General features: G+C 41.8%; 1 protein-coding gene across 1 annotated transcript; it reads right to left on the bottom strand.

Annotated features, from left to right (window-relative positions):
- Positions 1-359: 359 nt before the first annotated feature.
- LOC148041166 (protein disulfide isomerase-like 2-3) lies at positions 360-15,704 on the bottom strand. The gene is made up of 9 exons (XM_087677311.1): positions 15,547-15,704; positions 14,561-14,719; positions 2,461-2,574; positions 2,203-2,375; positions 1,981-2,080; positions 1,726-1,902; positions 1,476-1,621; positions 906-1,052; positions 360-794 (listed from the first exon to the last, which is right to left on the bottom strand). The coding sequence occupies exons 1-9, from the start codon at positions 15,670-15,672 to the stop codon at positions 641-643; spliced, it is 1,296 nt and encodes a 431-aa protein (XP_087533437.1). The 5' UTR covers positions 15,673-15,704; the 3' UTR covers positions 360-640.
- Between the last annotated feature and the right edge of the window lie 5,636 nt (positions 15,705-21,340).

Genomic DNA, 21,340 nt, shown 5'->3' with positions numbered 1-21,340 from the left:
GTTCTAGCCACTCTCATGTCATCAATTGAATTAATAAAAACAAAAAGACCATAAAACATTTTGCTTGAGCAAGAGACAGGGCCTCCCTACTATGCCCACACTTAGAAGACTACAATCCCTCTGTACAAAATGGTACTGCAATCAAAACAGCTGTGCGATATGCAGTTCCATACAAAGAACCACTACTCTCTCCAATCATCAATGAACATTACAATTGAGGGAGGTCGACATCGAATGGGTGAAGAAACAAAAGCAAAAATGCTTATGAAGCCAGAGAGCAATTGACATAGCTTATTGATGCAATTCACCTTGTGGAAGACAAGAACAGAAGTAGATAAGTTATGCAGCTTTGCTGATGCTCATCAAACAAGAAGGTGAAAATTCATGAAATGCGTTACCCTGGTACAGTGATGCTAGAAACTCTGTTACACAGAAGCTGTTCTAAGAATCAGAAGTATGAACCAGTATCTCAGAAAGCACAAGGGTAGTTGAAGCCACTAGGAGTTGATCACTGTCTCTTCACTTCCTTTTGAGTGCCAAGAGAAACAAGGTGCTTCCAAGGTTGGCAATAGGTTCACACCTGAAATCCTGAGGCAAAATCTGTTGTATCTCACTTCTGAGCTCAGCTCTGGCTGCGTGGCTAACTATCAGACATAAGATCTTCAAGAGAAAACTCATCCTCCTCCATAAGCTCTCCATCTTTACCATCCCATGGTTCTGTTTTTTCTAGAGCCGGTAGTGATTGTATGGGAAGATTCCCCTTCCCCCCTCTACCAGCATCTTTTACAAATTCTCTGCAAAAGACAAAACACATAACATGGGTTCATAGGGAACATAGAAAACACACAAATTACTGCACTCTGAAAGATGCTGCAAAATGGTTTCTATGCACTTTGCCTACTTACACGATGGAATCCACCTGAAATGCACTTCTTAAGGGTGCATATACATTCTTGTTGACATTTAAAGCTACCATAGCAGGATACCCATATCCTCCAACTCCAACTGCTTGTTCTAGTGCAGGCTGCTTACCTGCTGCAGCCCAAACATAACTGCAAAAAGTAGCAACACTGTTAGTTTTCACGGTAAACCCAAAGTCACAGCAGATTAACACAGATCCAGATATTTTCTTCCTGGGTCACCATCAAATTGTGACCATCACAGCAGTTTTACTGGAAAAACACACTTGTAACAGACAAGAAATGAATGGACAACTGATCAAGTTTCCCAAGCTCTGGAAAGACCATGAACAACAAACACCTATCATATAAGCAACAACTCAATCCACCTGCTGTAATAAACCACACCTAAATTGGACTCATGCAAGTAAGAGTCTCAGGCCACATGAACACTCGTATGATCAAACTTCTGGACAGAAAACAAACTTCTTCATATGATTAATGCCTAGCTGCACGAACATCTCACTTCAAATCATGTAGATCCTTTACGAGTTGGCATGATGAAGAATCATGTACCCATAAGCATTTCTTTTGAATTTCTCAGCAACTTTCTGCAAGATGTTTAAGTACTTGTTCCGACCCTCTGCCTTAGAATCTAGAATGTCAGGCAGGAAGGACACAAAGCAAATTGCCGCAGGTGCACAATGTTTCTCCATGGCATCCTGAATCAATGTACCAAAAATATGACTTAGCGATGTTAATGATTGTTTTCATAGAAAGCAAGCTTGTACAAACAGCTCTTACTGTACTGCACATGCCCACTTACTGGCCCTGTCAGCTCTACCACCTCAGGTGCAACAGCATGTGCTTCCAGCTGTTCAAGAGCAAAACTTTCAATAGCAGAAGCAGTCCTTGCTCCTTCATATGTAGTTGGATGCTCTTTATCAGATCCAAAAAGCAGAATTGTTGGGAAGCCTTGCACACCATACTTACTCATCAATGCCTGTACAAAAACAAGTCTTCAGAGTAACGTCATGGTCAATCAATACTCATGAATAGGATACCTAACAGAATGAGATACCTTCTCTGCATCACAATCTACATGGCCAAGCTTTACTTTTCCTTTCAATTCTTTCGAAGCCTTTTTCCACTCTGGCGCAAGCTTTTTGCAATGTCCACACCTGTCCACAAAAAGTAACATAGCAGAGATTTGAGTACCATCTGGGCCTTCTCCACTGAAATTTGTCAGAATCATGTCAAGCACTAAAATCATACAAAATAAAAGAGCATCTGAAGGCCTTACCAAGGGGCAAAGAATTCCACCAGCCAAAGATCCTTGCCCTTTAGGACCAGTTCATCAAAATTACTGGAGGTCAGCTCTATAGATGCACTAGGCCCATTCTCACCCTCACTTTTGCTTCCATCAGTTTTGCTCCCAGGCTTCTCATTCAACCTCTCCTTCAAGAGATGCTTAACCTGCATTGAAAGGTCAGTAAGCATAATGTCTACTATTTAAAGTACATCCATGCCAATGAAAATAAACATTAAAAGTGATGCTGACCTGCTTGAGTCCAAACTCTGCAATTGACTTAACATCCCGCGGTCCTTGATAATCTACAGGCGTCTTCCCAACACCAAAAGCTTTGATGGTTGGAAAACCTTGAATGCTGTATTCCTAGGGAGGCGAAACCAAGAAATTCATCAGATGAGAGTCTTTTACAGAGTGAAAGCATTCCCAGAAAATGATATCTGAAAACTTTCTGAATAACATTTACATACGGCAAGTCACATCTCTAATTTAGTAGATAATATTGACAGACATGCTCTGAATAGCAGTGAGCAGCTCATCAGACTTTTGAAAAAGGTGTCTTAATGGGCAATTTTTCATCCTGAGACCAAACAAGTCCAGCAAAAGCCCACCAGACCTCACAATAGGACACATTCACACTACAAGATCATTAACCCTTCGCCTATTTAGGCATGTTCACAACTAGTGATCTAATTGTTAGTCACCAGCCTTGCTGAAACAGACTTCAGATAGCTAAGGGCAATAAACAATGAACTGAGCAAGCATAATCAACTTAAAACAGTACATCAGCAAACTAAAACCTCACAAAAATAGGAGCTAGAATGCTCTACTTAATGGCAATGGTGCCGATTGGCCCCAACTTCTATTGCCCCTTGCAGTATCACCATGGTTAAACAAGAGCTTTGCAAATGATTGATTGCTCAGCTTATTATGGTCCAGCCTGAGATTTGTCAATGATTAAGCACGTAGTTTCATCTGACAAACCCCTTGTGCAAGCCCTAAATGCTTCTGCAGCAAATCAGTCCCAAATATGCCACTGAATCCTCAATGCATGCTCTTGAAACTCAGTCCACCTTTGCCCTAGTGCATATGCCCACAATAAGAGTGCGCAATGGAAGTGGAACCATAAACATGCGAACACTGAACACTGACAGTGAAAGCTTCAAAGCAGAAATCAAAGAACTCAGAGATGATCAAGAACAGGCAATGGAACACTAAAATCAGAGAACTCAGAGATGATCAAGGATACGTGATGGGATCCATCACATAAGAATGAGAACAACGTACAATCTCAAGGGTACATAGCTCTCAGCATTACCAGCAGCAGTGCTTTGTGTCTCTCCCTCAATCTCCAAGGCAAGATGATGAATAAGTAAGAGGAGAGCGGCTATGCTATGAGAAGAAGCACGTCAGTCAGCAACTTGAATTTAGGTTGGGCAAGCCCAAAATATACCATCCAGCCACAAACATAAACCACCCATGATATTTACATTACTAACACCCTCTCTCAAATCATGGGTGATCATTACAATAAATATCCAATGATGACAATGTTGAGCTAAGAAATGCTTTCTATGCTGATTAGCCACTTAAAACAGACCCAAAACAAGAAGCTTAATTTAATAAAAACCCTAAAACAAGGTGCGGTTCAAGAGAGTTCAGTGAAATCCTACATTTGAGAGGGTCCATCCTCATTTATAAATAGACAGGCTACCCCCATTCAATCTCATTCCTGTCTGTGCAGGTTTCTCACCCTTGAGTGCAGATTTCAGCCATCAGGCCACACACACGTGGCTGTCCAGCCCCAATGACTGCTGCCACACCTTCCTCTGCATCTAGTACTCCTCTATCAGCATTGGCAATAGGTTTCTGGCCCTCCTCTCTGTGCGATTGGAGCTGCCTGACATGTGAGACTGCATCTACAGCTTGGGTTTGGTGCTTTCACACTAGGCGACAATTCCTACATTAGGCGACAGCATCCTCTACATTAGATGACAGCTGCCAGCCCTCTTCCACACCTGTCCTACTTGCATTTGGTGCTCCAAGTCCTCCTGACACTTGCGTTTGCTCCATCCTCTTTGTCCTACACTCCAACTAGTGGTCACAGACTTGCATCACTCTCTGACACACTGCTCTAACCTTGGGCACATTGTATACTCTTACATTCATTTACAGCATTCATTCACTTCAGATCATTCACTTCAAAGTTGTGTTCTTTCTATCCCTTCTCTAGTTGTGTTTGAGTATCTGTGTTTGCATTTTTAGTTTTGCGTTTAGGGTTTGAGTTTTGCTTTTTGTGTCTATGTTTGTCTCATTGTGCTTCTGACATGGTCATACACTCTATGTTTCCCTCGGTGCAAACCCTTGCAATGCCTCCACTCTCTTCTTCACATAGTATTAGAGCTCGTGCTCTTATAAAGAGTATCCTACAGATATTGTGGAGTGCTAGTCTTTGCACGAGGCACACAATACGACTCATAACTAAATCACAATGTCACAGACACCTTCTCGTGACCCCATGATGTCTTATCAAGCTTCTCCATCACTAGAGGCCTTGAGGAGGTATTAAGGACTTGGCGAAGAAAATGACACTTCATATTCACCCTCACCATCACCTTCTATGTTTACAACCATGCCATGTATTCCAAAAATTTCATTAACCTCACAAAGGAGGAGTTTGAGGAGTATCTACACAACAAGTACGGACCAAAAGACATCCCTTCTTCCAATTTTGCTACTCCTTCCGGACCAGTTGGTGAGACTAGCCACCTGTCTAATCATGGAGGCAATACAACATTGGGACGACTAGCGATCCTGTTGAGAAACCCTTCACCCTTCACCCGCAGTTCACATTTTTGTGTTTCTACGTTTTGCGTTTAGGGTTTGCAGCCCCAAAAAGGGGCGCCATCCTAGACTGACTATGCCTATTTATAGGCCACTCTTTCATTCATTCCTCACGGCTGATTCATTCAATCCGTCACCTCTTCTCTCCAACCTCTCCACTACCCTCACACCCCTTCAAGAGGACACTGCGGTTCGTGACTGTCTTCATCATCTTCCTTGTACTACGGCACCCTTGGTCCCATGTATCACATTCACTCCATGATTCGGAACTTCATCATTCCATTCATCAGAGTTTCTTCTCTCTTCTCTTCTCTTCTCCATGTTTGCCGAGTTCACTCCTTGTTCCTCCCCACAAACCCTACTCTCTCGCTGGTACGTCATCTTTTGACATGGTATCAGAGCTGGATCTGCTCAAACAGCGGCAAAGATCCTCCACTCTTGTGAAGGCAAAGACCGGTGGCGGGTTCGGCTTCCACTTCTCTTCTTCTTCCGCTGCATCAAAATCTCGTTTTTGCAGATTTCAGGTGTTACAACTTGCTGCCCACAACCCGTTTGCGGAGGACATCTCAACCGAAGCTGTCGATTGCTGTCTCCATCAGTTGACACCTGATTTCCAGCCCTCTTCACGCAATTTGGAGCTAATTCCAGCCAAGCGACTGCTGTTCCTGTGCAGACCTACTATTGTATAACCTGCCACATCATCACAGTCCTGCTGCCTACGTTTTTAGTCTTTCTCTCTCTTGCAAGCTGTCTTGTCTACGTTTTTAGTCTTTCTCTCTCCTATTGCCTGCGTTTTTAGTCTTTCTCTCACCTGCTACCTGCGTTTTTAGTCTTTCTCTTTTCTCACCTGCGTTTTTCTACTGGTTGCAACCTCTTACTGTTGGTCGCATCCTCCTCCCACAGGCAGCTCACTTCCAACCCTTCTACTGCCCTCCCACCCCTTCAGGCGGACATTGCGGTTCGTGCTTCACACTGCCCTCACACCCCTTGAGGCGAACATTGTGGTTCGTGGTTCATGGTGGCTGACCTCTTCCTTCTTCAGCAAGGCGTATACACCGGTACCATGGCATCTCTCTCGACAGATTGCCCTTCTACTGGGTATTCCTACTGCGGCATGAACGGTCATCCCACCGAAGACTGTCGACATCGACCTTTGCTACCCACCCCTCCGGAGTACATGCGTCTTCCACTAGGCACTCCTTGTGCCACCTTTCCTTTTTGGGCCACAGAAAACGTTTTGCATCGGCTATTAGAGTACTATGCTCAAGGCAATAAGACACATCCGATGCGCACTAAGTCCTTTCAAGCATATGGAGGATTGATTGGCGCTACGACCTCCTAGAGATCGTCGCAATGCCAACAGCAGTCTTCTCCCACTTATTTTCAGGTACAGTGGCTTCCACAACCTACGGATCTGCAGTCCACTCCATCGAGAGACAGTGATTATCTGATATTGTCTCCTCGTCAGTACGCTCCTTCAAGAGACAATGGCTGCTCGACTCCTTCCTCTTCTTTGGCTACCCGGTCCGCTCCACTGAGAAACTGCGACTATTGCCCACCTCTTGCTCATTCTGAGCCCCACCCTTCCCCACCCTCAACTACTCAGGTTCGAGAGGCTACCTTCGAGAGCTCTTCAGCACCCCAGATATCTTCTTTGGCACAACCGGCGGCACTTCCTTCGTCATCAAACATTTCGGAGTTCGCGATCCATGAGTTTTTGGATTCCCTATCTACTTCAAAAGGAGATTCAGAGGGGGATGTTATTTATTTGCCCTCAGAGGGCGCATCTACTTCTTGACATGTGCAAAAGTTGTACAGAGTTGCACCGAACATGTGCTTGTGGATACCTAGTGTTAGTCTAGGCCTAAGCCATTAATTGGACCATTGAATGTCCAACAGTGGAATTGGGGGACTAGGCATTAATTAATTAATTAATTAATTAATTAATTAATGCTAGTCCTAGGCCAATCAATATTGGGGCAATTAAATGTCCTACAAGAGTTAGCACATTAATTGTGAATGGGCACTAACCAATTCTTGGGCAAGGTCAAATGAATAATTAATTGATTTTCAGAAATTAAATTCTGAAAATCAATTAATTAAAGCTGGAAATTACAATTAGAAGACTGCAAAGTGGCAAAACATGCTACCACTTGTCAAAATTGCCCATGCGAATTGGGAAAGGGCTGTTTGGGGGCTAGGTGAGGGTGACTCTACCCAATACAATGCATTATGAGCCATATGTAGGTTAAGAGATAGAGGGAGAGTGCTGCTACAGCAAACACCAACAATACCAAGGCATTTCCAACCAATCTAAAGGTGATCTATGAGAGTGTGCAACAAAAGAGGAACACAAACGCGGAGAGAAAAGGATAAGAGAGAAGACAACAAGACTCAAGGAAATCTGCACTGAATTTGGAAAGAATGTTGAATACAATGGTGGACTTATCAATCCCTACACGCAGCCCAAAGCATTAGTGAGGGCACCAAATCAGGCTGATGATGAAGGCAACACCAAAGATAAAGAAGAATGCTGAAGTCAAAGTGAGCACTTGTAGAAGAATGAGAAGAATGATCTGCCCCAAAGGGCAAAGGGGGGAATGGCTATAAATAGCCAAAATACCCCAAAACTTGCCAACCAGCCAGAAATACCACTAAATATGGCAGTCGACCAGCCAAATCTGACCTACCAGCACAAAGTGGATCCGAAAAATGCTGATGTATTACAAAAAGTGGCCAACAAGGACTAGTAGGGTCACAGCCTATAGGGGCTGCACAAACTAATAGGCACCTGGTAAGTGAAGAAAGTGCACACTAGCAAAGGAAATGCACACTAAACTGAGTGGAAATGACAATCGAATCTCCAACGTCTTCATCAAACTCTCAAAGCTCTGTCAGACTCTGATGGAGCTCACAACTAGGAGATGACAAACTAAGACAAAATGGCAAGCTAACACATTCCACCTTGCTACAACCACTAGGAGGCCAAGGAGCCACAAGTGACAGCCTAGTTGGTCTTCCATTTAATGCTGCCCCAAATCAAGGTACCAACTGGTACAAGCATTTGTCAGCAAAGCAGAATTGTGATCTCTCTCTCTCTACAATTTTCTCTCTCATCCTTAGTCAAACCCTTAGGTTCTCTACCATTTCCAACGTGGGGTGAAGGGCAATGGAAGAAACTGCTGCTAAAACCCTAATTTACAGCAAAAATTAGGGTTTCCACAACCACCTCGAGATCCATGCTCAATTACTAAAGACCCAAGTACTTCATGTAGCAATTGAAGGCATTAATTTGCAACTGATCCGAGGAGCAACCCATTCTAAAATTATTGTGACCCACATGTAAGAGATTGAAGACCCAAGCTAAGCCCACATTGTTGTACAATCAAGTGGCAAATAGGGCCAAAGAAGTGCTGATCATTCATGACAACCATTGTATTGAAGAAAGTGAGACATTGGATAACTTGCGCAAGGCATGGGCAAGTGATTGATCCATCAGTGGCAATGGTTCAATGTGAAGAAGCCACAACTTAATGAATTATTGCAAGTTTCACAAACACATTTAAAATAATTTGTTAAAAGTTGGGAAAAAGGTATGCAAAAATGAGCATCCCAATTTGGGGAGATTGTAGCAGTAGACATGAAATCGTACCATCAAAGAAGGTTGTCATGGCTGTGTTGAATGCATCATGAGCAATTTCTCTCCTACCAAATTTGCTCACCTGACCAAGCTGTTTTTTCTCTTCCCTTACTAAGCACTAATGTTGCTGTTAACAACTAACTTGGATTGTCTGCAAGTGATTTTTCTAGTTTCATGCAGTTTTTGCTAGGGGGAAACAGATTCTGTTCTCTCATCATGTGCATGTAGATCTGAGCTGATCAGCACCATACAAGCTGAGTTGAAGTGTTTGGCATCAGTGATAGCTTGCAGTTTCTCTATTCAGCGTGGAGTTGTTGTCTAGGGTTACATGCATGCTGTGTACAGCACTCTCTCTCTCCTAAGAGCAAAAGATTTTTTGTTGACAAAAGTGTTGTTCAGGAAATTTATGCAAAATTTAGAGTTTTCAAGGCAGATTTGGTCATTTGTTAGTCACAGTCAGTGAAAGCAACCGGTGGCTTAGTGAGCAAGCAAGGCAAGTCTAATCTATGAAGAGTAGGTACAAAAACAAGATACTGGTTAGAGTCTACAAGTGGCTAAGACAAAAGGTTTCAGCACAAACATCAAGTTCTTTGTACTCAATTTGAATGGCTCTAGTAATCTCAAAGAGAGATCATCGTCACAAAGGGCACCCAAGCTTTGGGGCCAATCTATGTCTTGTGCCTCTCAGTAAAAGCCTTCTAGCTCCCCTTCATTAAGCCCACAAATTGTTTTATCGTGATTTCATGCTTAAGCATTTTGCTAATTAAGTTTATGATTACTCTCTTTGGGTTCCTAAAGGCCGGTTTCACAAGTTCATTGCAAGGACATTACCAACCTTTCAAGGGGATGAGACCACGGTTGCTCAAGGGCAAACACTTAAACATGACCTCAGCAATATGTGTTCTATGCATCAAGTATTCTCATTTGTTTATGGCATGTGTTTAATGCATCAAGTATTCTCATCTATTTATGGTTTACAATTGCCACAAAATGTGGGTCCTATTGGATAGCCATATGCGAAGTGATCATGCATGGAGTGGGTAGACATTGCGAGGAACATACAAGGAAAGTACAAGTTGATGTATATTGAGTGCATGCTGGTTGCACTATGTGTATGCTTGTGCATTCAATGCTTTCTCATTCTTATGATGTATCACCAATCATGGATCCTCCGGGATGGCCATGAGCATGAGTCTTGTGAAGCAACCATCAAGGGTGATAAAAGGCACCTACTGGAGCATAGTGCCCGTGAAAACATTTGTGTGTGGTATGTGAATTCATGCCCGGTTTTGGTTTTGGCTAAAACTATTCTATTAGCAATTGGTTTTTTATACGCCACATTGTTATTTAATATATGTGATGGAAAGGTCCTAGCACATTTGTCCATGGCCAATGTCCAGTTTCAATCATATTTTCTATTACTACTTTACTAGTGCTACTACTATTATTATTATTAATTTTCAATATGTCAATGTTGATATCACTCGCTTGTGACAATGGTGCCAAGTGAATGCCACTCAATGGGTCATATGATGCCTGTTGGCGAAGGTAAAAATCCTACTTGTGCAATTCCCTTTTCTCTCAAGGCACATGAAAAGCCATAAGAATTGTCTTTATAAGACAAGGGGTCAACACAATTTATTTAAGGTTTAACCAAAGCCTTATCTTAACTATGTGTGGTCAACGTAAAAATAGAGATGATGGTGACGTCCTCCACATGGATACGTATACTGCACATGGGATAGGGTGGAAATTGTTAGCAAATATGTCAATTCATGGCTCAGTCTATGCATATCAGTGGACTAGGGCACCAAGATATTATCCTAGTTATTTAGGCATTTTTCCTAGCATTTTATGATGGTCATTTTAGCATTTAATGCCAACTGACCAACATTAAATGCTGGCCAACTTGGCATGATTTATGGCATTATTTTTGCCGATTTATTCAGGCTTCTCCTCCACAGTTATCATCACTCTTTAGGTGGTCTTCCTGTTGGAGAGAGGAGCCCGTGTCGGTGCCCACACAGCCAGTGACTCACTATTGTACACATCATTCTCGTGTTTGGTATATGGATTCCATTTCCCAAGCACATCTCTGAGTTCTCTTCCTTTGCAGTGTTCTTTTGTTCTTTTGTTCTTTTGTTTCCTTTCTCTTCTGTCTTGAGTTCAGCAGTTTTCCACACACTTCCATCACTGCATCCACTTCTGACATGGTATCGGAGCACACGATCATTGTTCCTGTTGCTGTTTTACACTGTTTCTGACTACTGCAACTGGTTTACAGCCTAGGTGACCACTTCTTATCATTTTTGGCCTGTTTCCTCAGCATTTTGTAGACTGCCATTTTCGTTGTCAGTTTTTTGGGCCTATTTCAGGGCTCGGGACCTCTTACAAAACCTTCCAAATCTGTGTTTTGGTGTCTGTTGCCTTCATTTTACTGATCAGCACCTGCGTTTTGGCTATTTGCCCCTGTTCAAGGCTGGGTGACACTATTTTCAAGCTGGTTCTGGTTATTTTTGGTCCATCTTCTCACTTTGTGTTACACTACTCAGTCTTAGAGAGGGTTCATGTGCATCCAATTGCCGTGTTCTCATCACTACACTTTGGTTACTGTTGATCTTTTCTCTATGTGTTTTCTTTACTGCATGGAACTTGAGCAATCCTTGTGAATCTATATTTTTGGCATACTTTTCTCCCTGAAGATCCCTCATCTTTCTTCATCTTCTCTGTATCTCCTTCATCATGGCTCCTCCAACATCTCCTCTTGATGGTTAGCATGCAAATATTCTTTACTCATCTACAAGAGTTATGTTGGAGATTTGTTGTGTTCAACTTCAAGATTCTGTGAGGATGCTATCTCTTGGTGCTTCAAATGTTCTAGTTTCAAAGAGGGGTGCCATACCGTGGAAAAAGAATACCTCTCAATGCTATTATTGTGGCAACAAGGGATATCTCCGAAAGAACTACAAGACATTAGCAACTTTACAACAAGAGCACACACGGATGATGACATAGGGTGATGACTCTCTCAACGGGTCTTCCTCTTCTCCAGGTCCAAGTTTAGGCTCCATCTATGTGGCCCTGGCAATGGCTTCAAGGGCCTCCCTTCCAAGCTACTAGTACAGGTGATGCGGTCATCCCTCACAACTCTCCAATGCCAAAGAGGGAGTGTGAGAGGGTGGTGCGATGGGGTAGGCGAACCTCATCTATACAAGTATATGGGTACATAAATTCCAAAGAGAGGGTTTTCCTGACACACCGACCAAAGTCTAGCAAATTCAAATCCTAAAGCATGAATTGACATCTCGATTCATGATGAGCTGCTTCTTTGATAGCGAGCAATCTTGACTCCTAGTCTGAACTCATATGAGGGGACACTTTGGCGGTCTACGGGGAATCCATGGTCACATGTGTTCCGAGGCATTTTTGACAAGATGGTCTTGTATGCTACTACGAGACATTGTTGACAAATATTGAAGCTACTATGATTTTTCTCTATTTTCTGGTGCTGGTACAATCGACATCAACATCAAGTTCTCTCCAAGGCACCTTGGTGGTGGCTTGCGTACCCACTGCTTGAGTATCCATGGTTCTACTCTGGTGGCCCTTGTTGTATGTGCTAAAATGGAACATTATCATTGTATATTATACTGTATTAGATCACCCATGATCTGAGCGAGGGTGTTAGCAAATATGTCAGTTCATGGCTGAGTCGGTGCATGTCAATGGGCTAGGGCACCAGGATATTGTCCTGAGTATTTAAGAATTTTTGTTGGCATTTATGATGGTCATTTTAGCAATTATTGCTAGCCAACCAACACTAAATGTTGGCCAATTTGACATGATTTATGGCATTATTTTTGCCGATTTATTCAAGCTTCTCCACGATCATCATCATTCTTCAAGTGGTCTTCCTATTAGAGAGAAGAGCCAATGTTGGTGCCCACACAGCCAGTGGCTCACTATTGTACGCGCCATTCTTTGGATATATGGATTTCATTTTCTAAGCACATCTCTGAGTTCCCTTCCTTTGCAGTGTTCTTTTGTTTCCTTTCCCTTTTGTCTTGTGTTCAGCAGTCTATTACACCAATTTTCCACACGCTTCCATCACTACATCCACTTCTGACAAAAATGTGACAACAAGGCAACAGTGTGACGACAAAGTGGCAACATGACACAATAGGGCTACAACATGACAAACTCTAGAGGAGCTTATAACACTATCTCTAAGCAGTGTACAAAGGCCACGCACTCAAGCAGCACAACGGGGCTTGGCAACAAGCACTACAAGTGGGACATTGTAGATAATGGCCAAGAAGAGGACATTGCAAAGTCGAAAGTTGTTAGGTCTATGGCCCTAGACAACTATAGGCAGCACTAGAAAACTAGACAAACAAAGCAAGGAGTTGCAAGATTGAATTGTTAGAAAGGCAAAGCAAAAAACTACAACACAATGGGCTAGGGCAATGCTTCTAGCACCAATTCTGATGGTGGAGCTTCATATAAGCAAAAGGTCACCCTTTTTGCCACCCGATCACATAGACCTCATCTAGCATACAAATCAAGACCCAACCAATGTCAAGGCTCACACATGGTTTCTCCTCACGATAGAGGCCTTACAAATTTAAGCACCATGGATCATTGGTGGCAATTTGAGAGGAGATCACAAAGATGTGTTTTTCCAAGCTCGGGATCAACATGTGATTGTCCCTTAGCTCTTTAGGCAAGTGAGACATCGCATCAATTGTGGTTAAATGAGGAGATGCCTATGTTATTACATGGCTTATCAAAGCGGAAGTCTAATGAGAAAAGAAACACACACTACCGTTCTGACAGCCATCTACACCAGCTCCAAAAGCTGCCACCAGCCAATTTGTGGCCATCCTCCTACTGTTACCAACCTCCACATGGTATCACTGCTGTATTTGATCTGCCAATTCATCCTTGACATCTTCTACTGCTGTTTTGAAGGTCTCCCAGCCATCAGCTATGGTCCAGGACCTGCCATCAGCTATGTTTTCACCTTCTATTACTAGGCACTCATAGTTGCCAAGGGTTTTTGACATGGGAGGCAAGAAACGGGTTTCATAGATTTCATTCAAGTTTCGTAAAATGTTAGAAATGGGTTTCATTCAAGATATAAAAATGTATGAAAGTTTTATATACATATATTATATAAATTATGTGACGTAGAAAACACAAATTGACTTTATTCATTATTCGATACAATGCAAATAAACATTCAATATAGCATCAATATTTGCATGCATCATGGTCCACTATCCGTACCCAACGTCAATTTTAGCTACAAAACGAACCATCAATATAGGCAAACACCATGAATCAACTCAAAATTTCGGCAATCAATGCTGATATCCATGTCAATATGTTAAGTAAATCCATGATAAATGATGATTGCAAAAGTCCCAAGACATTTAGGGTATGATATTTGTGAAAGTTTAAAATAGGTATTTCATACATTTATGAAACACCTAGGTATGAGACAAGTTTCCTAACCTTATCTAATGGGTTTCTTGCAACTATGTAGGCACTTGATCTAGATGGTGCACTATGCTTTAGGTCTCCCAAACATTTGACCTCCGAGGAGATTGATTACATGTGGGACGTCCCAAGGATTTTGAGCAAACAACACTCATTGATACTACAGTTTGTTATTCTGAATAATATGTTTTACACTTGAATATCTGAAAACATAAGACAACATAACAAAGTGCTCCAGCGTCTCAACTACAAAATGCAGGATATTACACACATAGCAAGGGATCTTTGTCACAACACTTTAAAAACATTGCAATCATGCAGCAGAATGTTGAATGAATATGCAGACCAGTGAAATGATGGACCTACCTGTGCTAAAGATTTGTGTGTATCAGCATCAAGAGCAGCGACTTTTACAACCCCTTTCAAAACAGTTGCCAGTTTTTCCCAACTTGGAGCTAGAGCCTTACAGTGGCCACACCAATTCGCATAAAATTCTACCAATACAACTCCGTCTGATTTGAGTACCTGAATTTTGCAAAGAACATAACATATTCAATCTACAACGTATTTAATCTCAGGTTCTGTAGTAAGGAAATAGAATACACCATCTGGACATTGCATGCGTCAATTACCCTACTACTGTAGTTCAACCGGTGCAGAACATAAAAAATCAATCACTCTTCCTGTCCCATCTGACCGACACATGGCAGTATACAAGCCAATGTGGACAATTAGCTACTGCTGGCAGCCTCAGCCACATAAGTAGCATGCGACAGCTTACACTTTACCCATTGCTCTCTGGAATCCTTATGCAGGCTTATTTTGAGACTGCTCACAAAATTCTTAAGCAGGTAACATGTGTGTAACGAGATTCCACGCAATGGTGCATTTTATGGAAATCGTATCTTACTTAAGGGATTGGAAGACTACGACAGATCAGCTTTTTGTTTTACACTAGCTCCGTGCTATCCACTGCTTCAGTTGAGACCAATGTAAACGCCGGATGCTTGCAATTTAGGTGCAATAAGAGGTACATACACTGTTTCAGATAGGACAAAATACTGACGCCAGATCGTTGCAATGCCAAAAATGTCCACTTAGATGCACCAAAAGGGTCATCTAACGATAACAAAACGCTTACTCAGATCACATCGACATCTGCAAATCTGCAACTACTTGCACGAAATGCACACAGCACAATGCGAGCAATCTGCGGCTGTTTGATCGAGAATGAGCATCCGTGCACTCAAAAGCTGCACGTAACCAGATAGGTAGGCAGTACGAAGCTACCGATCCGCCATCTGAGCTTGTGCAGTTTCTATTAAAGCATCTTGAAGACAAGAGGGAATTACCTGAGACTTAAAATTGGAAGGAGTGAGCACAACCACGTCGGAGTTGGAGCCGTAGAAAGCTAAGGCTGGCGACGACGCCAAGCACGCTGAGAGCAGACAGACGAACAGAAGCGCAGACGAAGCCATGGCGGGACGAGCGGAGAGAGAAATACTTTTACGACTTAGAATCAAGAAGAACTTATATACTTGTGGGCTTATTTCGTTTACACGCGCATGTATTCTCGTCTGGCCAATAAGATGTCGGCTTACACGTCATTGGCCCACTCCTATTAATTTTTAAATCGTTCAATCCTTGCTGCCAGCTTAAGAAAGAACGCCAAATCCTCTCCCAATCCTAATCCTAAATGTACTTTATTGATATTTAAAGGGAAATTCGCTTAGCCCACCAAAGAACATGCTCTAAATTCTCATGAGGGGTTTTTAGGGTTTTTTTTTCTTTAAGGCCTTTTCAAAAAGCCATAAAGGTCACATGGGGAGTTTCCTAGAAAAGCCCTCCTTCCCATTGAGAACCCCCCCATAAGGAAACCCTTTCCCATTTTTCAGAGAAGGCTTCAAGGCCCACCTCCACCATCCCAAATTTGAGGAAAAGTAGTATATTTTACTATTTTCTTTGGGGTGGGGAGTTTTCAAAAACTCCCTGTAGAGCTATTCTCACGAGGGTGCTATTTTTGTAACACTTCTCAAGCTCAAAACTGGTTTTCAATTTAATATTTAGGCCACATACAAGTTTTCAAAAACCCCTTCCAATTAAAAAATAGAAATCGTAAGTCACTTTCCCTTCAATAAAGAAAAAGAAATCGTTAAAAGCTGGTAATGGTGGGGTCTAATAGAGGAAAAAGCAATGGTTTTCTCGAGAGTCATCATTCTTAGGGTGTTTCTAGCAAAACCCCCCTATTTCTCACAAATATTGAAAATCCTTCGTGTGGCCTCAAGGGATTTCTAGTTTTCTATAAGAAAACCCCCGCAAGAACAGCTCCATATGTGTCCTCAATTTGCTTTTGAAAATGGGAAACCCTCTAGAAAATTATTTCCTATAGAAACCCATGCGTGAATAAGCTAGCTTCTCTCTCTCTCTCTCTCTCTCTCTCTCTCTCTCTCTCTCTCTCTCTCTCTCTCTCTCTCTCTCTCTCTCTCTCTCTCTCTCTCTCTCTCTCTCTCTCTCTCTCTCTCTCTCTCTCTCTCTCTCTCTCTCTCTCTCTCTCTCTCTCATAATGAGCAATTATTTGATGACATAAGAAGTACAAGAGTCGTGGCAAAGTAGCAAAGGAGACTGCCTCATGCCAAGAAACTAATTCCTCTTGAGGGAGAAGGCTAGCTACCAATGAAGAAGACCCTTTAACCTAGCGACATGACATTTAACCCCAAAGGTGGAATCAAAGATGAAGGCATTCAAAGAAAGCCAGTTGTGCCAACATCCCCAAATTCTAAGGAAATGACAATATCTTCATATGTGACTATGCAAGCGTGGGATATTTTGCCTTGACAAAGACTAATCAAAGGGATGCAACAAATGTCCCACCATAGCTCTCCGAATTTCATAGGAGGGACCAGATCTTCCTAGATAATAGGCACAAAATAAATATGTGGCAAGAAGATTCCACACTAGAGACAAGGGGCAATCAGCATCCTCCATAAAAAGACATTGCATTTGAATGGAATCTTATTGATCCACCCTTCCATAATAGTCAATTCTAGGCCCTACCTTAATGGAGTCCCTAGATAGCATTGGCCTTAATCACCAACCAATGATGGTCTATAATCAAAAGATGATAAAAGCACCCTCCATATGTAGTCGACACACAAGTCTCCAATCCTACCAAGGATGATCTAGATCAAGGGTAGGGAAAGGGTTGTGCAACATGCAATCATGCTAAGATCGTGTCCCACAAATCAAGGTTCACATAGAGAATCTAAAAAACCCATTTGGCTAAGTGAACTTGGAGAGATCATCTTATTTTCCTCCCCAAGAGAGCAACCAAGACATTGCCAATGAATTAGCATGTAATCTATCCTCTGCTAGATGTCAATTCACCTTTTGAAGGGCAACCTTTCATGAGCATACCAAATGAGTCAAGAGAACAAAAGAAGGAAGCAAGACTTAGGAGTTAGTATTGAGCACATGCCACCACAAACCCTAATTTTTAGTATTCCCATTCATAACTCTTCGGTCTTCAAGAAAAACCTAAATAATAGAGACCTATGGCTAATTACCAACACACATGGCTTGAAATAATAACCAACAAAGAGCAACCATGTGAGTCTCAATGTCCAAAACAGCCCCACCAACCATGCTTTTTGGAACACAAATATGGCTCCATGAATTTCAAGAAATACCAACATGCTTTGAATCCTTTATCCATAGCATGAAATGGGTATGCTAGGTAATGCCACTCAAAATACTCCTTTCCGAAGGCAAAAGAGGCAACTAATAAGTAAACATAGGATGCATAATAGTTTGTGCCACTTTGAGGCATTTATTGGTAAGGCCATGCTTGAGATTTCCAATAAAGAAACTTATCTTCAAGCTTCTGAGAAAACCATTGCATCAAAATGTTTAGGTTGAATGTCAACACCCAAAGGGTAACATAAGTGCCATGCAATATTGCCCTGCAGATAACATTTTTCTTTCCCTAGAGCTTCATGCCTATGGTGGAGGTTCGCTATCTCTTGTTGCCACTATTTTGGTAATTGAGAACTTTGAAGGATCCTATGCATTGTTTCCTTCTAAACACATGCTCCAAATCGTAAAGCTCACAAAACTCCCTGGTTGACTTAGTATACGAACTCTTGTATGGGAAGAGAATTCTGATGTTTCTTGGGGTGGCTAGGTCATGGTCTTGGGGTAAGATTTCTAGATTGAATGGTTTTGTTGCACTGCCAACACCCTACCACCCCAAGGCTTGTAAATCTAATTCAATGCAATTGATGAGAGATGATTTAGTAGCATATATATGGAGGCTTGAAGCTCAACTCCAAAGGTGTAATGCCCTATGGAGGTTGTCCTAATTAGTTTTCAATATCACGAAAGTGTCATTGGCCAATGCTTGCCCAACAAAATGTTGATTCAATGGGAGGGATAAACCATCCAATTGCCCAATCTCAACTAGATGCAACAACATGGTGAGAACTAGATGGGTAGAAAAGGCAAAAAACAAGGGACTCAAAGGGCAACCCTATCTAAGTGATCATGCAAGGATAACTAGCTTAGTAACACCACCATTCAACATGACATGCGAAGAAGCATCACTACTAATAGTGTATAGCAACTGAGACATGCGTAGCCTGAATCCCATGGTTTGCATAAGCTCAACAATAAAAGACCATTCCAAATAGTCAAAAGCCTTATCCAATTGGACAATATGATTGCCTTCCCTCTCTCCATATTGAAACACTCCAGTATCTTCCCAATGAATTCCTTTTGAAACAAATCGTCTCTACCTTGCATAATGCGTACTCAATGCACATGCTAAGAATGTGACCAATATTCCGTAAGTCCTTCGTTTGAAAGGTTTCATGTAACATTTTCTTTAGTACATTCATAACCTTGATTGACTTCCAAGAAATTAGCACGTAATCCACACAGAGAATTAAAATCATAAGGCTATTGTCCCTAGTCTTCCTAACGTATAGGCAATAATCAGTCTCACTTCTAGTGTACCCTCAGACCACACAAAGGAAGCCTGTTTTAAACCATATAAGCTCTTATGTACCTAACACACTAATTGTTCCTTGCCTTCCACAACAAACCATTCAAGTCATTGGATATAAATGTCCTCATGCAAATATTCATGTGAGAAATCTATCCTTACATCCATTTGAAAAAACTCCATGTCTTTCTTGGCAACCAATGCAAGCATTGTACAAAGAGTGATCATCTTAAGTGCTTATGAGAATATCATCAAAGTCAATTCCCTTCTCTTTCAGAAGTCTCTTGGCCACCAAACTTGCCTTTTACTTGCATTAGATGGAGATGCCTTCAACTTGTAGATCCACTTGCATGGTAGTGCAAGAGGCAAAAGAACTAACTCCCAAATAGCATTTTTCACAAAAGAATCCACCTTTAATTGCATAACCTTCATCTTCTTATGACTAACATCCCTAGTCATAACATGGGTATAGTAAGAAGGCTCACCACAATCCATAACCATGGAATAGTCTAGACTTGTTGGTCTAGAAACCCTCATAGTCTAGCATAAATTTTACCCAACAAGAGCTCATATATCATGTAAAACATAAGGCTATCCACCTGCATGTGGCATTCCCATCTCAACATTAGCTGGTTGTCCAAGACTTGCATCATGCGGAACATTCTTAACATACTACTTGCACGATGGTTGTCGATTCTCCTAGGATACTACTATATGGATCTCAAGCATTTTAATAGGCTGCATATGCATCTTATATTCATTAAAAATGGCATCATGGATGCATACTACCATTTTAGACTCATGATCCCATAAGCAATAGCTCATTTCTCTTGACTCCCCATATCCATGAAAGATATATTTCTTGGACTTAGGCTCAAGCTTACTCTACTTGTCCCTAAGTACATGCATAAATGCTTTGCAACCAAAGATATACAAATGATTGTAATTAGGCCTCTTTCCAAAAGCATAACTTCTCTAGGATTTCGCCATTCTATGGCTTAGTAGGAGACCTATTAAACAAGTACACTCCAGTATTTATAGCTTCATCCCAAAACCCATTAGGGAGACCAACGTTACAGAGAATATTACGACCCTTTCTTGAATGGTCCTATTCATCTTCTCAACCACATCATTTTGAGTAGGATTCTTAGGAGTTTTCAACTCTCTTTTGATACCATAGCTTGCACAAAAGTTTGTAAAGGTATGAGAAGTGTACTCATTACCATTGTTAACTCTTAAGCACTTAAGGTTTTAACTAATTCTTTACAAATGTCAATAAATTTTTAAATGCATCTAGCACATCACTCTTCTCACAAATAGGGTAACCCCAGACCTTCCTAGTGGCATCCTATATGAAAGTGACAAAATATGAAGCACTGCCCACTGAGAGCATGGGCATAGGCCCACACAAATCATTATGAACCAATCCAACCACTCTGATCTTCTAGTATCATCACCTCTCTTATGGGACAATTTTGTTTGTTTACCAAAATGACAATGCTTGTGAAAACCAAGATAAAAAAAGGTCCAAATATGGAAGATAGTTCAAACAACACAAAGCTTTCATTCCAGTAATAACACACGTGTGCCCTAAATGGCGATGCCATGAATAAACTAATGGTAGTTCGATGACAGCTACAACATGATTTTTAACCCTAGAAAATTAGTGAGGCATTCAATCTAGGTAGTACTATAGGTAAGCTTAAAAGGGGTCTGACATGTGGTAGTTGTTGGGGGTAAAGGCGCCTCCACCTAGCCACCCATGTATTACTACACTGACAGTACTCGCCACTGCACACTACACGTGGTGGGCGCCCATCACCGTCACTTTATTCTTTATTCTTTTAGTGACAGTTTGAATAAAGGGAGGTCCGGTCACACATTGTGACTGTTGGAGTTCCCACTTGTGTGTCTCTCTCTCTTCTTGCTCTTGCTCTCCGCTATAGCTCACTTCTAAGCAAGCTTCAATCCTTCTCACCTTTCAAATGGTATCAGAGCTTGGCTTCCCAACTTCCTGAGCTTGGTTTGTGGAATTCTTAGCTTCCATTCAAATACCTATAGCATTGGGCCTCCTTCCCGGCAGCCATAACCGACCTTCCCGAGCTCCTGTCACTCCCTGACTTCTAGAGCACCTTCCCAGTCTATTG

The sequence above is a fragment of the Lygodium microphyllum genome, chromosome 1, assembly GCF_053477565.2.
Source record: "Lygodium microphyllum isolate KBCC chromosome 1, Lygodium_microphyllum_v1.1.10, whole genome shotgun sequence".
Lineage (NCBI taxonomy): Eukaryota > Viridiplantae > Streptophyta > Polypodiopsida > Schizaeales > Lygodiaceae > Lygodium > Lygodium microphyllum.
This window is presented reverse-complemented; position numbering and strand designations above follow the sequence as displayed.

Coding starts and splice junctions, on each gene's coding strand:
- LOC148041166 (XM_087677311.1), bottom strand. CDS start 15,672: ATGGCTTCGTCTGCGCTTCTGTTCGTCTGTCTGCTCTCAGCGTGCTTG. Junction 2,081..2,202: donor GTGGAATTCTTTGCCCCTTG/GTAAGGCCTTCA, acceptor TTTTGTGGACAG/GTGTGGACATTGCAAAAAGC. Junction 1,903..1,980: donor TAGATTGTGATGCAGAGAAG/GTATCTCATTCT, acceptor GTTTTTGTACAG/GCATTGATGAGTAAGTATGG.